Genomic DNA, 19923 nt, shown 5'->3' on the forward strand with positions numbered 1-19923 from the left:
TATCGTACAAACGTGTGACATTCAATTTTTCAAAAGGTTTCTCCATATACAAGAAACGGCGCAGTTTATATCCATACCAACACAGTCCATGAACGTGCAGTTTTGCAGGTGTGTTGATGCGCGATTTCATTTATCCGTGTCAAAGACCTGCTTTACCCTTCACGCATCTTGGTTTACTATATTCGTAATCGTCTTATGTCAGTTCGAATGAAAATAGTCCCCTGAGTGTCACATCAATTTTCTAACATGCAAATGCTAGCTAGAATGTGAGATCCACTTAGGAGTATTAATGATCCGCCTCTGCTCATTTGGGGGGTTTAATGCCCCTAACGACCCTGGGATCTTGTTATGAGAAGCCGAAGAAGATTCAGGGTTAATTTGCCTGAGTATCCACCTGAACTGATTCGAGTCGGAGCTTGGGGAATCGTCCAACGTCAGTTTTCTACCATATGACGCTTGGATATTCAAATAAAGTGTGTCAGATTGGGAAGAGAACGCATGAGGAAATATTACACTCGAATACTTCCTAGACAAGTCATTTCTGGTGTCTATGGACCTCACTTGCCTACACGAATCATCAGAAAGTAATTAAGAAGTGATAGATGCAACCAATGAGTGTAACCAAAAACGCCCCCGAAGTGAACAGGGAATATTAAGCCAATAAAAAAAACCAAATCAGAACATTCTTGTTTCCAAGACGATTTGCTAAATACCGGGGTTTATTTGAGAGTATTGTTAGCAATAATTTCATAAATTTCAAAGGAATTTGTTACCGATCAGCAATGTAGTCAACGCCCCCAGTGTAAAAATATCAAATTCAAAAAAGCATACGATAAATTGCTTCTAAAATCAAAATTCGACGGGAGCGAGGATTTTCCTCAATAATTCTTCATACAGGAATTATTTACGAATTACGTTACTTTTTTGGCACGCTGTGTACGCGCTATCGTACAAACGTGTGACATTCAATTTTTCAAAAGGTTTCTCCATATACAAGAAACGGCGCAGTTTATATTCATACCAACACAGTCCACGAACGTGCAGTTTTGCAGTTGCGTTGATGCGCGATTTCATTTATCCGTGTCAGAGACCTGCTTTACCCTTCACGCATCTTGGTTTACTATATTCGAAATCGTCTTATGTCAGGTCGAATGAAAATAGTCCCCTGAGTGTCACATCAATTTTCTAACATGCAAATGCTAGCTGGAATGTGCGATCCACTTAGGAGTATTAATGATCCGCCTCTGCTCATTTGGGGGGTTTAATGCCCCTAACGACCCTGGGATCTTGTTATGAGAAGCCGAAGAAGATTCAGGGTTAATTTGCCTGAATATCCACCTGAACTGATTCGAGTTGGAGCTTGGGGAATCGTCCAACGTCAGTTTTCTACCATATGACGCTTGGATATTCCAATAAAGTGTGTCAGATTGGGAAGAGAAGTCATAAGGGAATATTATACTGGAAAACTCCCTGGACAAATCAGTTCTGGCGATGAACTAGCAGCATATGACTTCACCTTTATGATTTCAGTATATCCGAAGAGAAAGTAGCAGTGGTTTCGATTTTAACGAATACAAACACACTGACGTGAAGACTTTCGCGTAATTATTCTAGGATATTTCGCATGTAGATTTTTTACATAGGCGTTAACTTTGCTTTCGCCGTTTTTTCCGATATTCGAGTCTTCATTGTGAAAAACTTCCATCGCTGACCATTACTTACTCCCATTTTGGGGCAGCGTACGAATCCCGCGTTGAAAAAACTGGTCATCTTTTGAAGCGATCCACGATTAGATCCAATTTTTTACTTCTTCATAAGACCGGAAGTGCTGGTCAGCCAGGCCGTGTGCCAATGATCGAAAAAAGTGATAGTCCGAGGGAGCAACGTCTGGAGAATTCGGCGTGTGGGATACGACTTCATATTTCAACATTTCCAAGTACATATGTGTTGATCACTTTCGCAACATGGGGTCGATCATTTTCATGCACTTTATCATTTCTCTCGTTGTATTGCGGCCGTTTGTTTTCCCATGCTCAAACGCATTAATTACATTCGATAACGATTGCCTGTGATTGTTTTCGTCGTTTTTAACAACTCATAATACATTACGCCGAGGTGGTCCCACCAAATACTGAGCATATCCTTGGCATCTTAAATATTCGGTTTGGTCGATTACGAGGAAGCATTGCCGGGATATACCCATAATTTTTCGCACTTGGTATTATCGTAATGAACCCATTTTTCGTCTCCAGTCACAATGCGATACCGAAATCCCTTCCGTCTTAGCTTTGCTAGCAGAGGATGACAAATGATTACAATCATGGATTAGACTGAAAAAAGGGCCTGTTGAATTTTTTTGTTTCATGTTTATAGCACCGAAGAACTTATGAGAACTTGAATTTATAAGACTGCGGTTGCCAGTATCTCAAAATCGATGCCGAAAATACTAATTTTTTTCTAACTCAAAGGGTTTATGAGATCCCCTCACTAGACAACAGTTTTGGGACAGTTATTCGTGCAATACCCTGTATTTACTTGATCCACCGGAAAAATCAAACTTTACATTACCTGTTAAGACAGTCGAAGTGAATGAATAAATAAATATCAAACGTCTTGAACAAATAAATGAATCGAGTTCATTTCTCGCTACTTTAGCATTCATTCTGAAATATTCGCGATCTCCTGTCAAGTAAGACATAGTGAAACTTCTTGAAATTAGACTTCAAAGAGATCTAATCTTCCCATCGTTTTTACAATTCTCTCTCTCTATTTCCGCCTCGCCCGACTTCATGGTAATCCAACGGAGAATAAGCAGAGTCAGATGTGGTTTTAACCTAATCCCTTCGGTGCTTTTTACCGCTCTTCAGGATGCTGAAACCGTTAGATGGGTAACCTTCAGAAGTATATATGTGTCGAGGAACACGTGTAAAATTTTCGTATGTGTACTTCAAAAGTGGTTCTTGACGTGCCATGTTATCCAGAGGTGGTAAGTTGATATCCTGAACGTATTCAGAATGTGCAATTTTAGGGTGAAAACCTTTTTCGTTGCTATTCAAGGATCGAGAATAGGGTCGCTTCCGTGGGCGCTGCATAAAAAGTTGGGAATTCGAATGGAACAGAGCTCAATGCAAGGGATTACTGAATAATTCTGTTTGAGGAATTCTAATTTCAAGCAGAAAATGTTCCGTTTGTCGAATAATTTGTGGTATTAAAAATGGGAATAATCTGCAGTATCAACAGGAGGAAACGTGTTTTGCTACAATATTATCCCTAGATTAAAGTATTATCGTTCATAAATAGTTCTAAACTTCGAAATTAACACCAAGATTTGCATCGCCCTTGAGTTGAAGCACGTTAATAAAGGGTGTTTTTTAGAGCTATAGAACTTTAAATTGCAATAAAACAACGATGGATTATTCGATTGACATGAATTTTATTTATCCGCAAGATAATCTTGTGGCATTACATTTCAAATATGATTTGTGGCATACGACCGCCACGGCTAGCTCGGATGTTGTCCAATTTTCGATGAATTTTTCCAACATTTGTGGCCGTATATCGGCAATAACACGGCGAATGTTGTCTTCCAAATGGTCAAGGGTTTGTGGCTTATCCGCATAGACCAATGACTTTACATAGCCCCACAGAAAGTAGTCTAGCGGTGTTAAATCACAAGATCTTGGAGGCCAATTCACAGGTCCAAAACGTGAATTAAGGCGGTCACCAAACGTGTATTTCAATGAATCGATTGTGGCATGAGCTGTGTGACATGTTGCGCCGTCTAGTTCGAACCACAGCTCCTGGAAATCATGCTTGTTCAATTCAGGACTGAAAAAGATAGTAATCATGGCTCTATACCGATCACCATTGACTGTAACGTTCTGGCCATAATCGTTTTTGAGGAAGTACGAACCAATGATTACACCAGCCCATAAAGCGTACCAAACAGTCAGTTTTTCTGGATGTAACGGTGTTTCGACATACACTTGAGGATTAGCTTCACTCCAAATGCGGCAGTTTTGTTTGTTGACGTAGCCATTCAACCAGAAGTGCGCTTCATCACTAAACAAAATAAAATGGACATAGTGCGCGATACGTATTCCGCACAGAACCATTATTTTCGAAATAAAATTGCACTATTCGCAAGCGTTGTTCAGGCGTGAGTCTATCTACGATGAATTGCCAAACCAAACTGAGAATAAATCACTTGACAGCTGTTAAATCGGTCGCCATCTTGAACAGAAATGCCAACTTAAAGTTATATACCTCGAAAAACAACACCCTTTACATGCACTAGCAAATAGCAATAGCACCTTCAAAGAAAACATAACTGTAATTAGAACCTGAATTCCAGTTTATGAAATCATGACTATATGCGTCCCTTCGTAATTTCGAAAATTTGGGATCTCTCTGATACAAAAATGATGAAAACAATATATAAGTACTGATTATTTCTATAATGAACCACAACAATTTTAGTGATATTTTTGTTACCAGAAATGAAGCCGCGACTAGACGTTAAAGGCCTACTTCGATGTCAATAATTCCTGAATGGACTATATCAGATATTGCATAAATATCATTGAAATTCTGGGAAGCTTAGCACACGACAATTCCTTTGCATATATTGTACCTGTCACAATCTCAATTTGGTATTGATATTTGTTTCTCATGATCCCAAAGGGATGACAAAATAGTCAGAAAGAGAATAAAATACGTGACGATTCCAGAGAATATATTCGAAAAATATTTTGAGTATTGAATGATTTATTGATATAATGAAGATAAGATTTTTCTGAATGAGGGTGAAAGTTTTCAGGGGGTGAATCCTTGCTAAATATTGAAAGAGTTCTTAGGTCTTTCCTTGGAAAGTTTAAAGTGCAACAAAAGATACTACTGCTTATAATGGATCAGAGTACTGTAGCAGTGAATTTGAGAAGCTCCTTGAAAAAAATGGAATAATCCATAAAAAAACAAATACGTACACGCCGGAAAAAGATGGTAAAGTATCAATCGGACATTGATAGCGAATATTAAATGTCTTATGTTTGATGAAAACGTAAAGAGGTTGCTGTAGGCATGTAACAAAGCAAACTATATAAGGTACAAATATGTTGGAGCAGGCTTCCTCGAAATTATGCTGCACATTCACTTCTAAACCGGAACATTCACCATTTTGTCAATTTTAGCTATTCCTATTGAATTAGGTCTGTAAGAAATGTTTCCCATATCAGAATGAATAAGATGGATAGAATGTTATGACAAAAATTTGTTTTGAATTTCCTTTCTCCTGAGATTATAGCAACCAGCGATGAGTAAGCCATTTCCCGATAAAATCCTAAAGTCAAACAAGTAACCTCGATTCGACATCAAAATAACCCCTATTTTTGGTAGGATCCAACACACAGTAGAAATATAAATCCTGTCAACGATCGGTATTCACGTTTTTTCGTATTTTGAAAAGTAAAAATAAACAACAAGGGAATTTTCTTGTTGTTTTTTCCTGATATCTGGGAAATGGAATTGAAGAGATCAAATGTGGAAAATGACCGAATTTTTCCAGAGTATTGAAAGATAACGTGGTATCGAATAACCGTAATATGAGAGTATGAGGTCATCTGAAATTTTCTACCACTAGAAATGACCATTTGGGTAGTGAAGGGTGTTTTTTTTAGAGCTATAGAACTTTAAATTGCGATAAAACAACGATGGATTATTCGATTGACATAAATTTTATTTATCCGCAAGATAATCTTGTGGCATTACATTTTAAATATGATTTCTGGCATATGACCGCCACGGCTGGCTCGGATGTAGTCCAATCTGGACGTCCAATTTTCGATGACTTTTTTCAACATTTGTGGCCGTATATCGGCAATAACACGGCGAATATTGTCAAGGGTTTGTGGCTTATACGCATAGACCAATGACTTTACATAGCCCCACAGAAAGTAGTCTAGCGGTGTTAAATCACAAGATCTTGGAGGCCAAGTCACAGGTCCAGAAAGTGAAATTAGGCGGTCACCAAACGTGTCTTTCAATAAATCGATTGTGGCACGAGCTATGTGACATGTTGGGCCGTTTTGTTGGAACGACAGCTCCTGGACATGATGGTTGTTCCATTCAGGAATGAAAAAGTTAGTAATCATGGCTCTATTCCGATCACCATTGACTGTAACGTTCTGGCCATCATCGTTTTTGAAGAAGTACGGACCAATGATCCTCAGAGGAAAGAAAAGATAGAGGTGCCCTTAGAAGTAAATAGCGTTGTATTGTAATCATTTGCAACAGCATGATGATAAAGTGAGATAGGACAACAATAAATCTGCAAAATTGACAACTAGAGGGGCGGTAAACATTTCAGTGGCGTAGTCAATGGTTCTCTTACTGCCTCTTATTAAGTTTTCGGTGCTGAAATGTTCGGAACAAACATATGCATATTTCGGCAAATTGTTCATTTGCAATATTAATACGTGGCACAATATTTTGCTAATTCTCTATTTGAAGGAAACCTACAAATGTTGAATTAAGTTTTCGATATCTCACAAATACTACGCCATAGACGAGATATATTCTACGCCTATGGACTCAAAACGTGAACTAACCTATGATAGGTTAGGTTTTCATTTCCGATGTTTTACACACTATACATATTTTTCGAGTATTTACCATGATTAAAATTAACAATATGTAACTTAAAATTCACAAACTTTGTATGAAATAACGCCGATTACAAACGTGAAACTAAAATGAACAGTTACCCCTTAACGCACCTCTAGTTGACACTTGCAATAACAACAACAGAACCGTGTTGCCAAATCCTCAGAATATTCGCAAAACATCTATGCCACAGAACGGAGAAAAGATTACTTCTTCCTCAGAATGGCAACGCAGTACATTATAAGTGTTTGTAAACAAAAATGTTATAGCGATGTCAACAAATGCTATAAGGCACCTCTTTCTTTTCTTTCCTCTGAGGTTAGTTCTTAGTCCTTAGGTATAAGGCATAAACGACCTCATTGATTTATTAGTGTTCAATTCTTAGTTCTAAGGTTTAGTCTTAGTCCTTAGTTCTTAGGAACGGTGCATAAACCCACCATAAATAAACAAAATTCATCATCAGATTTTGAAGATATGACATTTCAACTACAAAAATTTGAAGAAACACAGAAATGTTCAATGACACACTACTAATTCCGAAAAGAAGTAGATAGTTTGTAACATAAAGGTTTTCAGATTGTAAATCTCTCCTATGAATATTCCTTTATTCTGATGATGATTCAGAAATGGTATTTTCTTTATTTTCGAACTTATAGAAAGGTTTTCTGTTATCATTTTTGGATAGTAGGTATCAACCTAACTAAAGGTTCTCAGAACGTAAATTTGGGGTCTGACGTCTAAGAAATAAGTAGGTACCTGGTTTTTGAAAGAACAATGCCAAGAAAGTTCAATAAAAATGATTTTTAGTTGAAGGGAAACCAAAATTTTAAATATTCAGCACAAATTGTCTATATAAATATTACAAGAGAGCTCCATCAAACATTTTTCGAAAATTCTTCTTCGAGTCCACATATTTTGTGAATTTCGTACTTCTATACGTACTTGTAATCAAAATGAGCAATAGTGTAAGAATAACGGAAGTCCACAGGTGAGTTTTTATTATCTCTACTGTAGTCAAAATTTTCGAACAATTAAGCCACTTTTTTGAATAACTTTTTATAGAAATAAAAATTAATACCACGAAATAAATGAAACATCAAATATTCCTTTCATGAATGAGTATCTAAACATTGTATGTATTCGATATCATGTAATTATAATTATCATTTATATTTTTGTAGAACTTTGAGAAGAACTAGATCTGTTCCGATTTCAAGGATTGTGTTACCGCAACAAAATATAAATAATATTTCACTGAATGGTGGAGTGAATATATCAGCTTATAATACAATGAGAATAAATATTGGTCATGTAAGAAATGGAGGAAGGTAAGAACAAAATTTAAATTGTATTGTGTTCATTATTCTTGAATGATCATATTACTATGTGTACTTATATTTTTATAGGCCTGCCAGAAGATCAAGATCTGCTCCAAGTTCAAGGATTGAGTTATCAATGCAAAATAGAAATAATATTTCACTAAATCGTGGCGTAAATATGTTATCTGCTAATAATACCAGGACAGCAATTAGTAATGTAGGAAATGGAATGAGGTAAGAATGAAATCTGAATTATACACACCGGCAAAATTAGAGTAACGGACAAAATCTCAACGCAGATTCTAGTTCATTTTCTCTTGAACGATTTGACCGATTTTATAAATTTTTTTAAAATGGTATTTTGATTCTTCAGGAGCATAACTGTTGAGATGCCGACCTCATTTATTTTTTTTATATACAGTGGTAAACAAAAAAAAATTGAAAGTAAGTAATTGAATTATCATATTATAATGTGCATTTATATTTTTGTAGGCCTTCAAGAAGAACTAGATATGCTTCTTGTTCGAGGTTAGATTTACCGATGCAAAATAGAACTAATATTTCACTGAATCGTAGTGTTAATTTAGTTGCTAATAAAACAAGGAGAACAATTGATACAAATGGAATGAGGTAAGAAAAAAAACTGAATTTGAAAATTTTCGTCTAGGATAGGAAATATATATTTCAGAAATGTTTTTACTCCATCGAAAATCGTTTAACAATTCAGTCTATCAAGGGTCTTATAATGGCATATCGGCATCCTAAGATTGCATTGATCGAGTACTTTTGAAAGAAAAATTCGCTATGAATATTAAACCGCTGAAAAACAGAATATTATGTGGATAAAAGATATTGTTTTCATTCCATCTGGTTAAAAAACTCTACATAATATGCTAGGTAGATATGCTCTCAATCATTCATTCGATTGAGTTGCTTCAATATGGATGAACTCATTCAATCCAAATATTTCTGCACTTAATTTTTGTTGTACTCTTTGAATCTGCGTTTAATTTTGTAAATTTGATTTTGTTACATCAGTTGGTGAGTTTTCATTTTTGTTACCTTCTATGAATTTTTGTTTAATATTAGTTGGTGATATCAACTTTGTTCTATATAATATTTTGGTCTTATAATTGGGTGTATCTCATGTTTGGACAAATGAACTTTATTATTATTATTCTTATAATTATTATCAAATAATAATAATAAAATCGAAATAATAATCGATAATTCAATAACACATATTTTGAAAATTCAATAATTTTCCACTACAAAAAGTACTCTTCTCTTTTTTTTTATTGGATACAAGGATGCAAATCGATTCGAAAACTTCATCATACAGATTCATCAAAATTGAAAAATTTCAAGGTTTCTACCTATAAAGTATAATTAAAAATACATTAAATCTTGAGCGTCTGACTTTTGAAGGTCTTATTTTCAGTAAGAAAAATTTGTCAACTTGACCCAAAATGTTCAGTCAGAAATGTTATGATTCACCATTGATTCTGGAACGTCCTGTATATTCGATATAAAATAATTTCATCATGATTACTCCAGACTTCATGCATTTTCTGTCTAATAATTACATTATCAGTATTTCTCGCTTTTCCTAATATTTGTCTAAAATATATGCCGAAATATTTTTACAGGTTGCAATATGCTTCTGGTTCAGAAAACCAGCGAAGGCTTCTTCAAAGGCTGGCTGTTCTGAATCAGCGGATAACTGAAGCGGAAGAGTATATGAGGATGTTAAGACGGTAAGAATGTAACATATTTTCACTCGATAATTTTTTTTTTTTGTAAAGTCAATCCAAGATATAGATGGATTGATTTGTTTGAAAACAATTTATAAGTATATCGAAATTGTATTGGAATCATTCGGAGAAAAAAATGTCAAACCTCTCCTCAAATTTTAACAGTTTACTTTTTGAAATGTACAAAAGCCCTTTACAGTTCCGAGATACAGGGTGTTGATAGAAGAAAAAGCTTCCGAGATACAGGGTGTTGATAGAAGAAAAAGCTTTTTCTTACAGTTAGTCCAAAATGAATGGAGTTTTTTTATGCAATTTAAAACAGCCAATCTTCTCGTTGAAAATGAACTTTTAATATTTCTCGCATGTTTCAAATAAGCCTCTGACTATTTCGCAAGGTTTTGCAGGAAATTTAAATTCCTTTGAATTATTCTTCAGAAATGGTCTGAAGCTTTCAACATCACCTTCTTGGATAAAATAGGCCCATAATATTTTAATTTATTTTCTATAAATGAAGAAATATTTGAAAATCAACGGAATTTCAATTGAATAGAAATCAAATTAAAGCAGTTCTTCGAAATGACCACCATTGTTTTCAATATCTGTTTTGAGTCGCATCGAATTATCTTCAATCATTTTGGTATTACCGATATAATATAACGGTTATTTTCTACTGTAACACTGTAACTGTAGGAGTCATATTCATTAGAACTATCAGTATTTTACACCTACTTCTGTATATAAATAACAAATATGGGTATCTACTTCTTTTACCCTTTCAATTTGCTGCTATTATTTCTCTTTGAAATTATCGCAGAAATTTCCTCTTTACACTCAGGTGCAAAATAACGCATCCAGTTAATATTTGGTAACATTTGAAGTCTCTTATTTTTTTTATTATTAGCTCAATTTTCAAAACTTTTCCGGTAAACTGTAGATAAATTATTAATTTCAAAAATTAAAATAATATACAAATTTAATTTTGTATAATCCGTTCCTTTTTATTATTCCACATTTACTTCAATCCAATAAGTTTGCATTAATTTTGAACTGATTGATTATCAATATAATTGGACAAAATTTGTTGACTTCTCATTGGTAGACTGAGCTTTCGAACTCACATTATGGCACATTGAGCAAAGCCATATCGTAAAAATTTCTTCATTTCTTTAAATTGGGTAAGCTGTTTATTCATCCCTTCAAAATGATTTAGTGCACTTAATGTCATGAATCTAAAAATGAAATGTTGAGAAGGAATGGCCACTGATGAGAATTGGCAATTTGAGAATATTTGACCACGAAATCATTTCACAGGATATTTCAAAATTAGGGATTAACAACCCTGTATAGTGACTAATGAGCCAGCATCTAACGAAATATTTAATACGCAAGTTGAGATTGAAAATTTTATCCTCAGTTCTATGAAAGAAAAAATTGAGCTAAAAATAAGAAAACTTGTTGCGCTTTTTTTGCACGTGAGTGTATAAAGATATTTTCATCTTCATTGTATTCGGAAAATAATAAACAACTTCTTTTTCACAGATCCGCATCTTATTTGAGCCATCAGGTGCAGGTCAGTCTACACAGACAGAACCTCGTGGATATTGATTACAACAGAAAGGGGTAAGGAATTTTTTTTATAATTTTTCGCTCATTATGCATTTGATTTTATTCGATACTGATTCTTCTGTGAAAGTGTATTATGCAAGGATCATGTAATTCAGGTTATTAATACACGAGCATTAACCCAAGGGCGTAGATCTTTTTTTTTTTCTTGAGGGGTGTATCCGAAAAAAAATCTTTTGACGACATTGTTTACTCATATCTATAATGTTAAAAGAAGAAGTGTGATAACGAAGTTTGAAATTACACGAAATAATTGTTTTTATTACCAATTCGATTGTTCTCATCTTATACTGGAAGTTACGAAGGGAAATTAGAGATTCCTTGGATAATTCTAAAAATAAAATGGCCCTCAAACATGAAACTCAATTTTATACATCTTTTAAAACGGTCACCTGCCAAGGTCAGGATGATCTAAATTTTGAGGACTCATTTCTACTTGATCGTGTGTGACAATTTTCAACTCTTATTAGATGAAACAATTCTCGTATCGTAATTCTGATACCACGTTATGGACGAAAATAATAATATGTATTCTATGCAACTTGTTTTATGATTATATTGATCAAGAAATACCTGAATCTTCCGAGTTAGATTAATCCTTTATTAGCAATGATATAATTATTTTGCAGATCAAATGCCCGTCTAGAAGTAATCATCGAGGTTCCGTCTGATGAATATTCATCAGTACCACCGATAAAGGACTTGAAAGCTTGTGAGACTAATAGAGAAAGACTGGCAATACGAAGGTCGAAACAAGCTAGAAGGTGAGAATTCATTTAAATTTAAGATCAGAGAAAAAAGTTTGGAATCGAACTAAAAAAAACCATTTTTTTATGCAACCAAATATTATATACCACAAACAAATTTTCTCTAGCTGTTATGTACAAGTTGTTATTCAACATTGCCATTTTCAGATGTTCACAATTTTTCGGGTTTAACAACTCCTAATACTACTACTCTGAGCTGATCCCACCAAATACTGAGCACGACCTAAATATTCAGTTTGGCTGTCGACATGGAAGCATAGCCGGGATATCCCCATGATTTTCTGCGCTTGGGATTTTCGTTATAAGACCATTTTTCATCTCCAGTCATAATGTGATGCACAAATCCCTTTCGTCTTTGTTTTGCATACAGCTGTTCACAAGCTAACAAACGCCGTTCAACATCTCTCGGCTTCAACTCGTACGGCACTCAATTTCCTTTTCTCTGTTCATTCCCCTTACTTTCAGTCCTTTTGAAATGGCATGTTGCGTCACTCCCAAGGATCCTGCCATATTTTGTTACGTTTGACATGTTTGATATTGATCGAGTAATGCTTCCAATTCTGTATCTTCGAAAACCTTCTCTCTTCCACCGCCATACCGGTCTTCGACGTCTAAATTGCCGTTCTTGAAGCGTTGAAATCACTCTCGGCACGTTCTTCCGCTAAAAGCGGCCTAACCATAGGTATTTGAGAGTATTCGATGAGCATCAGCCTCAGATTTCTTCATATTGAAGCAGAAAATTAAAACCTCCCGTAAATGACGAGATTTCGCTCGTAAGCTGACATGTTTAATCGATAATAACTTAATGATGGAGGTACAAATCGACTAATATTTCGATAGCGTTATGTTTACAAATACCTGAGCGTATTGTATGACATCTACGATCTATTTATTTCGACTACTACTCACCACTACAGCTATCTATTGCAAAACGGCAGATGCAAAAGTTGTACACCAAATAATTCAATTTCACCATTCAAAGGCAATAAAGTCATGGTGAAATGAAATTAAATGTTAAATTAAAAGTTGAATTCATTGAATCATTCGAGAAAATTCCTATCTAAAATTCACATGATAAAATCGGACATTTTTTTTATTCAAGATCTTTCGCTTATTGCATTCAGCCTGAATGCACTGGATCTTGCCCATATTCTGGGAGAGAATATGTATTTTGTTTGCAGAATAAAAGCCTTTATCATTATTATTATTATTATTATCAAATAACAAATTGGCTTTCGGGATAATTATGGTTTGACACAAAACAATTGTCATTTGAAACTTTAATTGTTTCACAGAAATTTCTGAAATTTATACTTTTTTTTCTTTACTAATAATCTGTTTTTGTTTCAGGCGATTGGTGTTCAATACCATTTCGATGATACTCGTCGTATTTCTTCCACTAATGGGGATCGGTTTCATTCTGTATAGTTACCTAAATGGACTCGATCCCCCGATTTTTACAAGAAATATGGTGGGTTGAGAAATTAAATTATACACTATGTCGAAAAAGTACCATTAATTCGATGATAATAACTCATAAAATGTAGACGACCTGAGTCATTGTAAAACCGAATAAGTACAAACGAAAGTATAGTTGACGCTTGAACTCGCTCATGCGATTACGCGACCTATCAGAAACGAGATCAGAAATAAAAAATTACAATATCTTAAGACGGGCAGTTCAAATCTGTATCGGAAGAACATTATTCATATTCTTGCAGAACAATAAAAGTGAACTACCTAATCTAATAGTAACGATTAAATGATCCTGAGGAAATAGCTGAAAATAAATCAAGAATTTCAATTCTAGACATAAAGGTTCATATCAAAAAGCCCTATCAAATAGTGAAGGTTATTTCCTCATCCGTCTCAATTATTTTGTTATTAATTCACTATGTTATCAACATCAGAATAACCTAACTAAAATATATTAACGATCATATTCAGAGGGGAATTTCTAAGAGGGAATTGTTCTTCCTCTATCCAGGTCCGCCGCCAAACATTTTGGCGACCCGGCAAAATAAAATTTTGCCGCCCTGCTTTTCTTAATTTATCTGAATTTTCTTTGTAGTAGCCTCTGTATTTCCCTCAGGCATCTTTTCAATTTCACATGAAATTATATTTTTCAACTTAAAATCACCCTATCAAATTTATCAAAGGTTGTTTTGTCGACTTCATCGAAAAATGTCCTAAATTTTTTTAAAAGTACGACGAACTATAAGTCTATAGTGAAAAAAGGTAATTGAAGGAAGTGCCTGAATAGTACCTATTTGTATTTTATAACTATAGTTGAGAGCACCTAATTTTATTATTTCACTTCTACAAAGAGTGGATTTTTCACTAAGAAATTATATTTGTCTCAAAAATTTATTTCTTGCTTCATTAACTGACTGCGTCCCTAAAATTTGGCGCCCCGGAAAAATGTCCGGTTTGCCGGTCCTGACGACGGCCCTGCCTCTATCACTTTCTGCCAAAAATTGAGCTAATTCGAATTGTATGCTTTTGAAATACAGAAATCATCTATTAGTGGTACTTTTCTCGATATTGTATAAGGTGTGGCATTTAAGAGGATGTATGTGCAATATCTTAGGAATCAAACAAATTGTACAACAATAGCCTGCCTTCAGATCATTAGAATCGAGTGGAAAAAATTTTGGGATTTTGACCAAATTGTAGGTTTATCTCCTATGTAGTGTGAGCTATCCGTGTGTGCATTGGTAACAAAAAATTTAGTTTTTTCACTGTACAGAGGTTGTTAAGAATGTTTTTGCAAACTCAAAAAACCTCCATAAAGTATTACGCATGTTTCTGAAATTTGAAATCACAGTCACAATTACTAAAGTTTTCCAACACCCCTTAACAAGTTCATATTTAATTAGTTCAGGAAATTATGACTAATTGAGTTAACAAGGGCCTCCCCAACGCCCTCTGGGCTATCTGGATAGATAAAAATTAATAATTATTAAAAATGGATTCCCTTTGATTTATACCAATTAACTCAATTACAAACTGAAGTAGATCACCGAAAACAATTCGTTTAACTTCATAATATGATGACTGCGATAACTTTTTTCTATTATTTCTTCCAAAGATTTGAATAACCTGTATAGTAAAAAAATGGAGTTTTGGTTACAACAATCATTAGATCTACGAAAAAAAAAAACGATACTTCACTTGACACATGTTTCCTCTTTATGGTAGTGGTTGCTATTATTACATAAGGGTTGAAGCTACTACTCGAAAGTCACTAAAATTCATCCACCTCGATTCTAAATATTGGTTTCATCCTGGTCATGCATCCTCAAATGCCATTCCGAATGTTTGGACATCATATGCCCCGGAAGGTGGTACTGTATGAAGAAACATTGGCCTGCACCGTAATGATATTGCTCCAGTAACTATTCCATTGAATTGAGTTACTTGAAGAACGTGACAAAATAATTATTTTGTTCTTTTACATAACGGTAACAAATATGGCTCAATTCCTATTGGACATTCTACTACCATGAAGGAAGAATATGAAACAATAGCATTAGTTTTGAGAAAAATTAAATACGAAGAACATCAGTGGTCATTTTGTGTTGATTTAAAAATGTTAACTTCTCCTTGGACAGCAGAGTGGTTATACAAAATATCCTTGTTTTTTGTGCTTTTGGGACAGCAGAGCTAAAAATGAGCACTGGGTTAACAAAAATTGGCCTTCAAGAGATGTCATGATTCAAGGAATACAAAACGTGATCAACGAACCTTTGGTTTCAAGAGAAAAAATCTTACTTCCGCCCTTGCATATCAAGCTAGGCCTAATGAAGCAATCTGTGAAGGCCTTAAATCGAGATGGAAATTGTTTTGGGTATTTGTCACGTAAATTTCCTGGCATTAGCACGGAAAAACTAAAAGCTGGTATATTTGATGGTCCTCAAATAAGGCAACTTGTTAAAGATCCACAATTCACTACATCAATGAACGAGACTGAATCTAACGCTTGGCGTTCATTTGTTCAAGTAGTACAAAATTTTCTTGCCAATCATAAAGCAGAGAATTACGTAGAATTAGTGGAAACTATGCTTTCAAATTTTAATGTTCTCGGCTGTAACATGAGTATAAAAGTTCACTACCTCCACAGCCACCTAGATCGTTTTTCAGAAAACTTAGGTGATTGTAGTGAAGAACAGGGGGAAAGATTCCACCAGGATATTAAAACTATGGAAGATCGTTATCAAGGACGATGGGATAGCCACATGATGGCGGACTACTGCTGGAGCCTTCAGCGAGACTGCCCTAGTAAACTCCATTCTAGAAAATCGTATAAAAGAAAATTTTTATGTGATTAGTGACTAATGTAATTATGTAAATTAAATTTTTGCAATAAATACTTAAATCCATGTGTCTTTGTTTTTTTTAACTGTCAATAGTAATATTATATATTATAACACTTATAACGTGAATTATATACACAATTTTTTAAAAAATCTCAAAAACTAGATCTGATAGACAAAATCTGAGAACTTTTTTACATTCTGCATCCAAAAGTTACTCAGGAACAGTTAAAAAATCGCAGGCACCAAAATGTGTGTTGGCCTGTGTAATCAATGATAACCTTTTTATAGAACTCTTAACTTGCAATTGTCAGTGCAATCCTTAATCAATTATCAGTGCATCCTATGCAAAATTCTATGGCCTAATCTTTGTGATGTGATAATGTTTTAAATTTTTTTTTAATAAATATCTTGTTGAGAATATCTTTTCTTTTAGATAAAATTGTTATTTCATTATATCATTATGATTTTTACTGGGGAGCCATTCAATGATTTTTTATGGGCTCCGATGACACTTCCAAGGTATATAACCCCTGGTCACTTTTAGAAAAAAATCGAACGGTGTTGAATCCGAAGGTCTTGGTGGCCACCGAATATTTCTATTATCTTACAGATTGTCATCGACAAGTACTTGGTTGATTTATAATTTGATAAGAAATTTATATCAATAAGCAGTTTTATTTGCTACAGAATTTTTTTCGGTTCGCATTTGAAAAAAAAAATACGTATTATAACTTCAGAACTAATTACAATGAAAACAAATGATCACACCAATAGATTCAACTGAAAAAAGTTCCTGCAAAATGTTTTTATTTTATGTTCATAACACCAGCAATAAAAAAGTTATGAAAACTTTTCATTCAAGGGGTTCTGTTCTGAGATCCCCTCAGTAGACAAAAAATTTGGGACAACTGATACATATTTTAGTTGTCAAAAAATGGATTGATTCGGTATTCCGTCCAATGATATCGGAAAAATGAGAGTGATTTTTTGCATGTATTTATTAAGAAACAATTTCATTCTCTAATTTTTATTTCGTCAAATACATTACGTTTTGTCTAACAGTGATTCAACATTTTCCAAATGAATACCATATGAAAATTAAAATATAGAACAATCTTTATTAAAATAAATGGTAAAACAAGAATAAGACAAAATATGGTTATTATTCTCTATACCTACAGCTACATTCAAATTCAGTTAATATATTTCATTTTAAGTTTTAAAAAATGAAGAAATTATAATAAATCTGGTTATTATTCTCATACCTACAGCTACATTCAAATTCAGTTAATACAACAAATTTAGGACAACTGATACATATTTCATTTGTCAAAAAATGAAATGATTCGGTATGCCATCTAATGAAATTGGAATTAACTGAGAGTGATTTCTTGCATTTATTTATTAAGATACAATTTCATTCTCTAATTATTATTTCGTCAAATACATTACGTTTTGTATAATAGTGATTCAACATTTTTCAAATGAATACCATATAAAAATTAAAATATAGAACAACCTTTATCAAAATGAATAGTAAAACAAGAATAAGACATAATATGGACATTATTCTCTATACAGTCTATGCCTACAGCTGCATTCAAAATCATATAATACATTTCATTTTAAATTTCAAAAAGTGAAGAAATTATAAAACAATTATAAAATCGAGTTTAATTTTCAGTCATATTTTTTGATACAAGTAGAATTTTGTCCATTAAATATATCCAGTCATTAAACTGCAACATGAATTTTGAAAATGATTTAATGAATCATTCTGGAATAGAGCATCGGCTTCAAAATTGAGCCGAGGGTATAGTATTCGATCATACAATATTAGGTGCTTTCAGAAACAATAGAAACTCTAACTTGAAACTGAAAGTTTGTTCTATCTAATTTCATATTTTTCTCTAACTTGAAACGATCTTTACTTGAAGGATATTCATTTCAAATTGAAAATAAAATGACAGTTCTATATTCCCACTCAGGGCCGGCGTGATTACTTTTGGCGCCTGAAGCAAAGAATTATTTGGCGCCCATGCAAGCATCAATAAGTAACTCATAACCACAACAAAAAAAATAGCACTTGCTCTGATGATAATACATCAGAACCTTTCCTTCCGATGAAGAATTTTTGCAATTTGCGTAAAAAAATTAAATTCTAGTGAATGAAGAATATAAGAATGTTTCAATATACAGGATGTATCACTTTTAATCGTTAAAAATTTAATGCGATATTCTCCTCGTTGTCCTGATTCGGAAAAATGTATATTATATTATATACCTCTATCTCGATCCCTAAGACAGATACAGGTTGAGTCTCTGACTTGTAGATATATTTCAACCGAAGATTCTTGAGGTCAAAGGAAACACTTGTTTCTTTTACTATTTTGTCCGATTCGCCTCGGTTGAAAAGCTACAGGCTGTTGAATATCCATAAAAAAATTTATTTTTAGTTATATCTCGCAAACAGAATGGAATAGAAGGAAATGACTCTCGAAATATAGTTTTTTATTGATGATATAAATCTTTTCCGAACATAGAATTCCATCAAAGTCCAGTCAACTCTATAAAGGCCGCTATACTACGTGAAAAAAAATCGAAAAAAAAAATGGTAAAGGAAAAAACGAAAAATGTCTTTTGATCTCAGAAATCTTTTGTTAAAATATATGTACAAGTCAAAGACTCACACTGTATAACATCACACCAAGTGTTTTCAAATTTTTGGATAAAATAAAACATCAGAACAAATACATATTTTTTAGTTTTTTTTTTCAGTTATTTTTTAGTTTCGACAAAAACTATTTAATTTTGTTATTGTAATTTTGATTAAGATTCAAGGTTTCATAAACCATAGTGAGTCTTTCAAAAAGAAATGCTGCAAATTGTATATCCAAAATATTGTATATGGAAAATAAAAAACATCAAATTTAAAAAACATATTCATAAGTCAAAAATATCGAATTACAATACACATTATATTTCGTAAACATAAAATCCAACTTCCACATGACACTACGTACGATTGAAAAATGATTGCCTAATACCTATGCTATTCATACCACAAGATATAAAGGGCGGTAGGGCCTGCAAAGTTTCAGTATTGCTTCAAAAATTAATTGGGAAATCAAACATGTGTTCCGATGAAAACATTTGGCAATCAACAATAACTAGTTTCGAACGCAAATCGTAAGAATTTTCCATATATTGAATGTGTAAACATCTGTTTCCAAACAATTCAAAAGCAAATGTAGGGTTGTTTTTAGTCTTTATGAAATGCATTATGATTTTATCCCTCTATCAATGAGGGCAATAGGAAATTCTGTTTATATTAGTTGGGCTGCCATGTTTTATTTATTATACAGAGGTGGTTTAATAAAGGCGGTTTGGGGATTTTTATTACAAGGGGATGTTGACAAACGTAGCGGAGCGGAACAACCTAATGTTGTATAAGAGAATCAGGGATGAAATATGATAAGGC

At 33.6% G+C, this 19923-nt stretch overlaps 1 protein-coding gene across 1 annotated transcript; it reads left to right on the forward strand.

Moving 5' to 3' along the window:
* The first annotated feature begins 8070 nt into the window (after positions 1 to 8070).
* LOC123682767 lies at positions 8071 to 14710 on the forward strand. Its single transcript, XM_045621551.1, has 6 exons — positions 8071 to 8213; positions 8472 to 8609; positions 9629 to 9736; positions 11273 to 11353; positions 11986 to 12120; positions 13474 to 14710. The coding sequence occupies exons 1-6, from the start codon at positions 8116 to 8118 to the stop codon at positions 13601 to 13603; spliced, it is 690 nt and encodes a 229-aa protein (XP_045477507.1). The 5' UTR covers positions 8071 to 8115; the 3' UTR covers positions 13604 to 14710.
* The last annotated feature ends 5213 nt before the right edge of the window (positions 14711 to 19923 follow it).

This window comes from Harmonia axyridis, chromosome 6, assembly GCF_914767665.1.
Source record: "Harmonia axyridis chromosome 6, icHarAxyr1.1, whole genome shotgun sequence".
Lineage (NCBI taxonomy): Eukaryota > Metazoa > Arthropoda > Insecta > Coleoptera > Coccinellidae > Harmonia > Harmonia axyridis.

Coding starts and splice junctions, on each gene's coding strand:
- LOC123682767 (XM_045621551.1), top strand. CDS start 8,116: ATGCAAAATAGAAATAATATTTCACTAAATCGTGGCGTAAATATGTTA. Junction 8,214..8,471: donor AATGTAGGAAATGGAATGAG/GTAAGAATGAAA, acceptor ATATTTTTGTAG/GCCTTCAAGAAGAACTAGAT. Junction 9,737..11,272: donor TATATGAGGATGTTAAGACG/GTAAGAATGTAA, acceptor TCTTTTTCACAG/ATCCGCATCTTATTTGAGCC.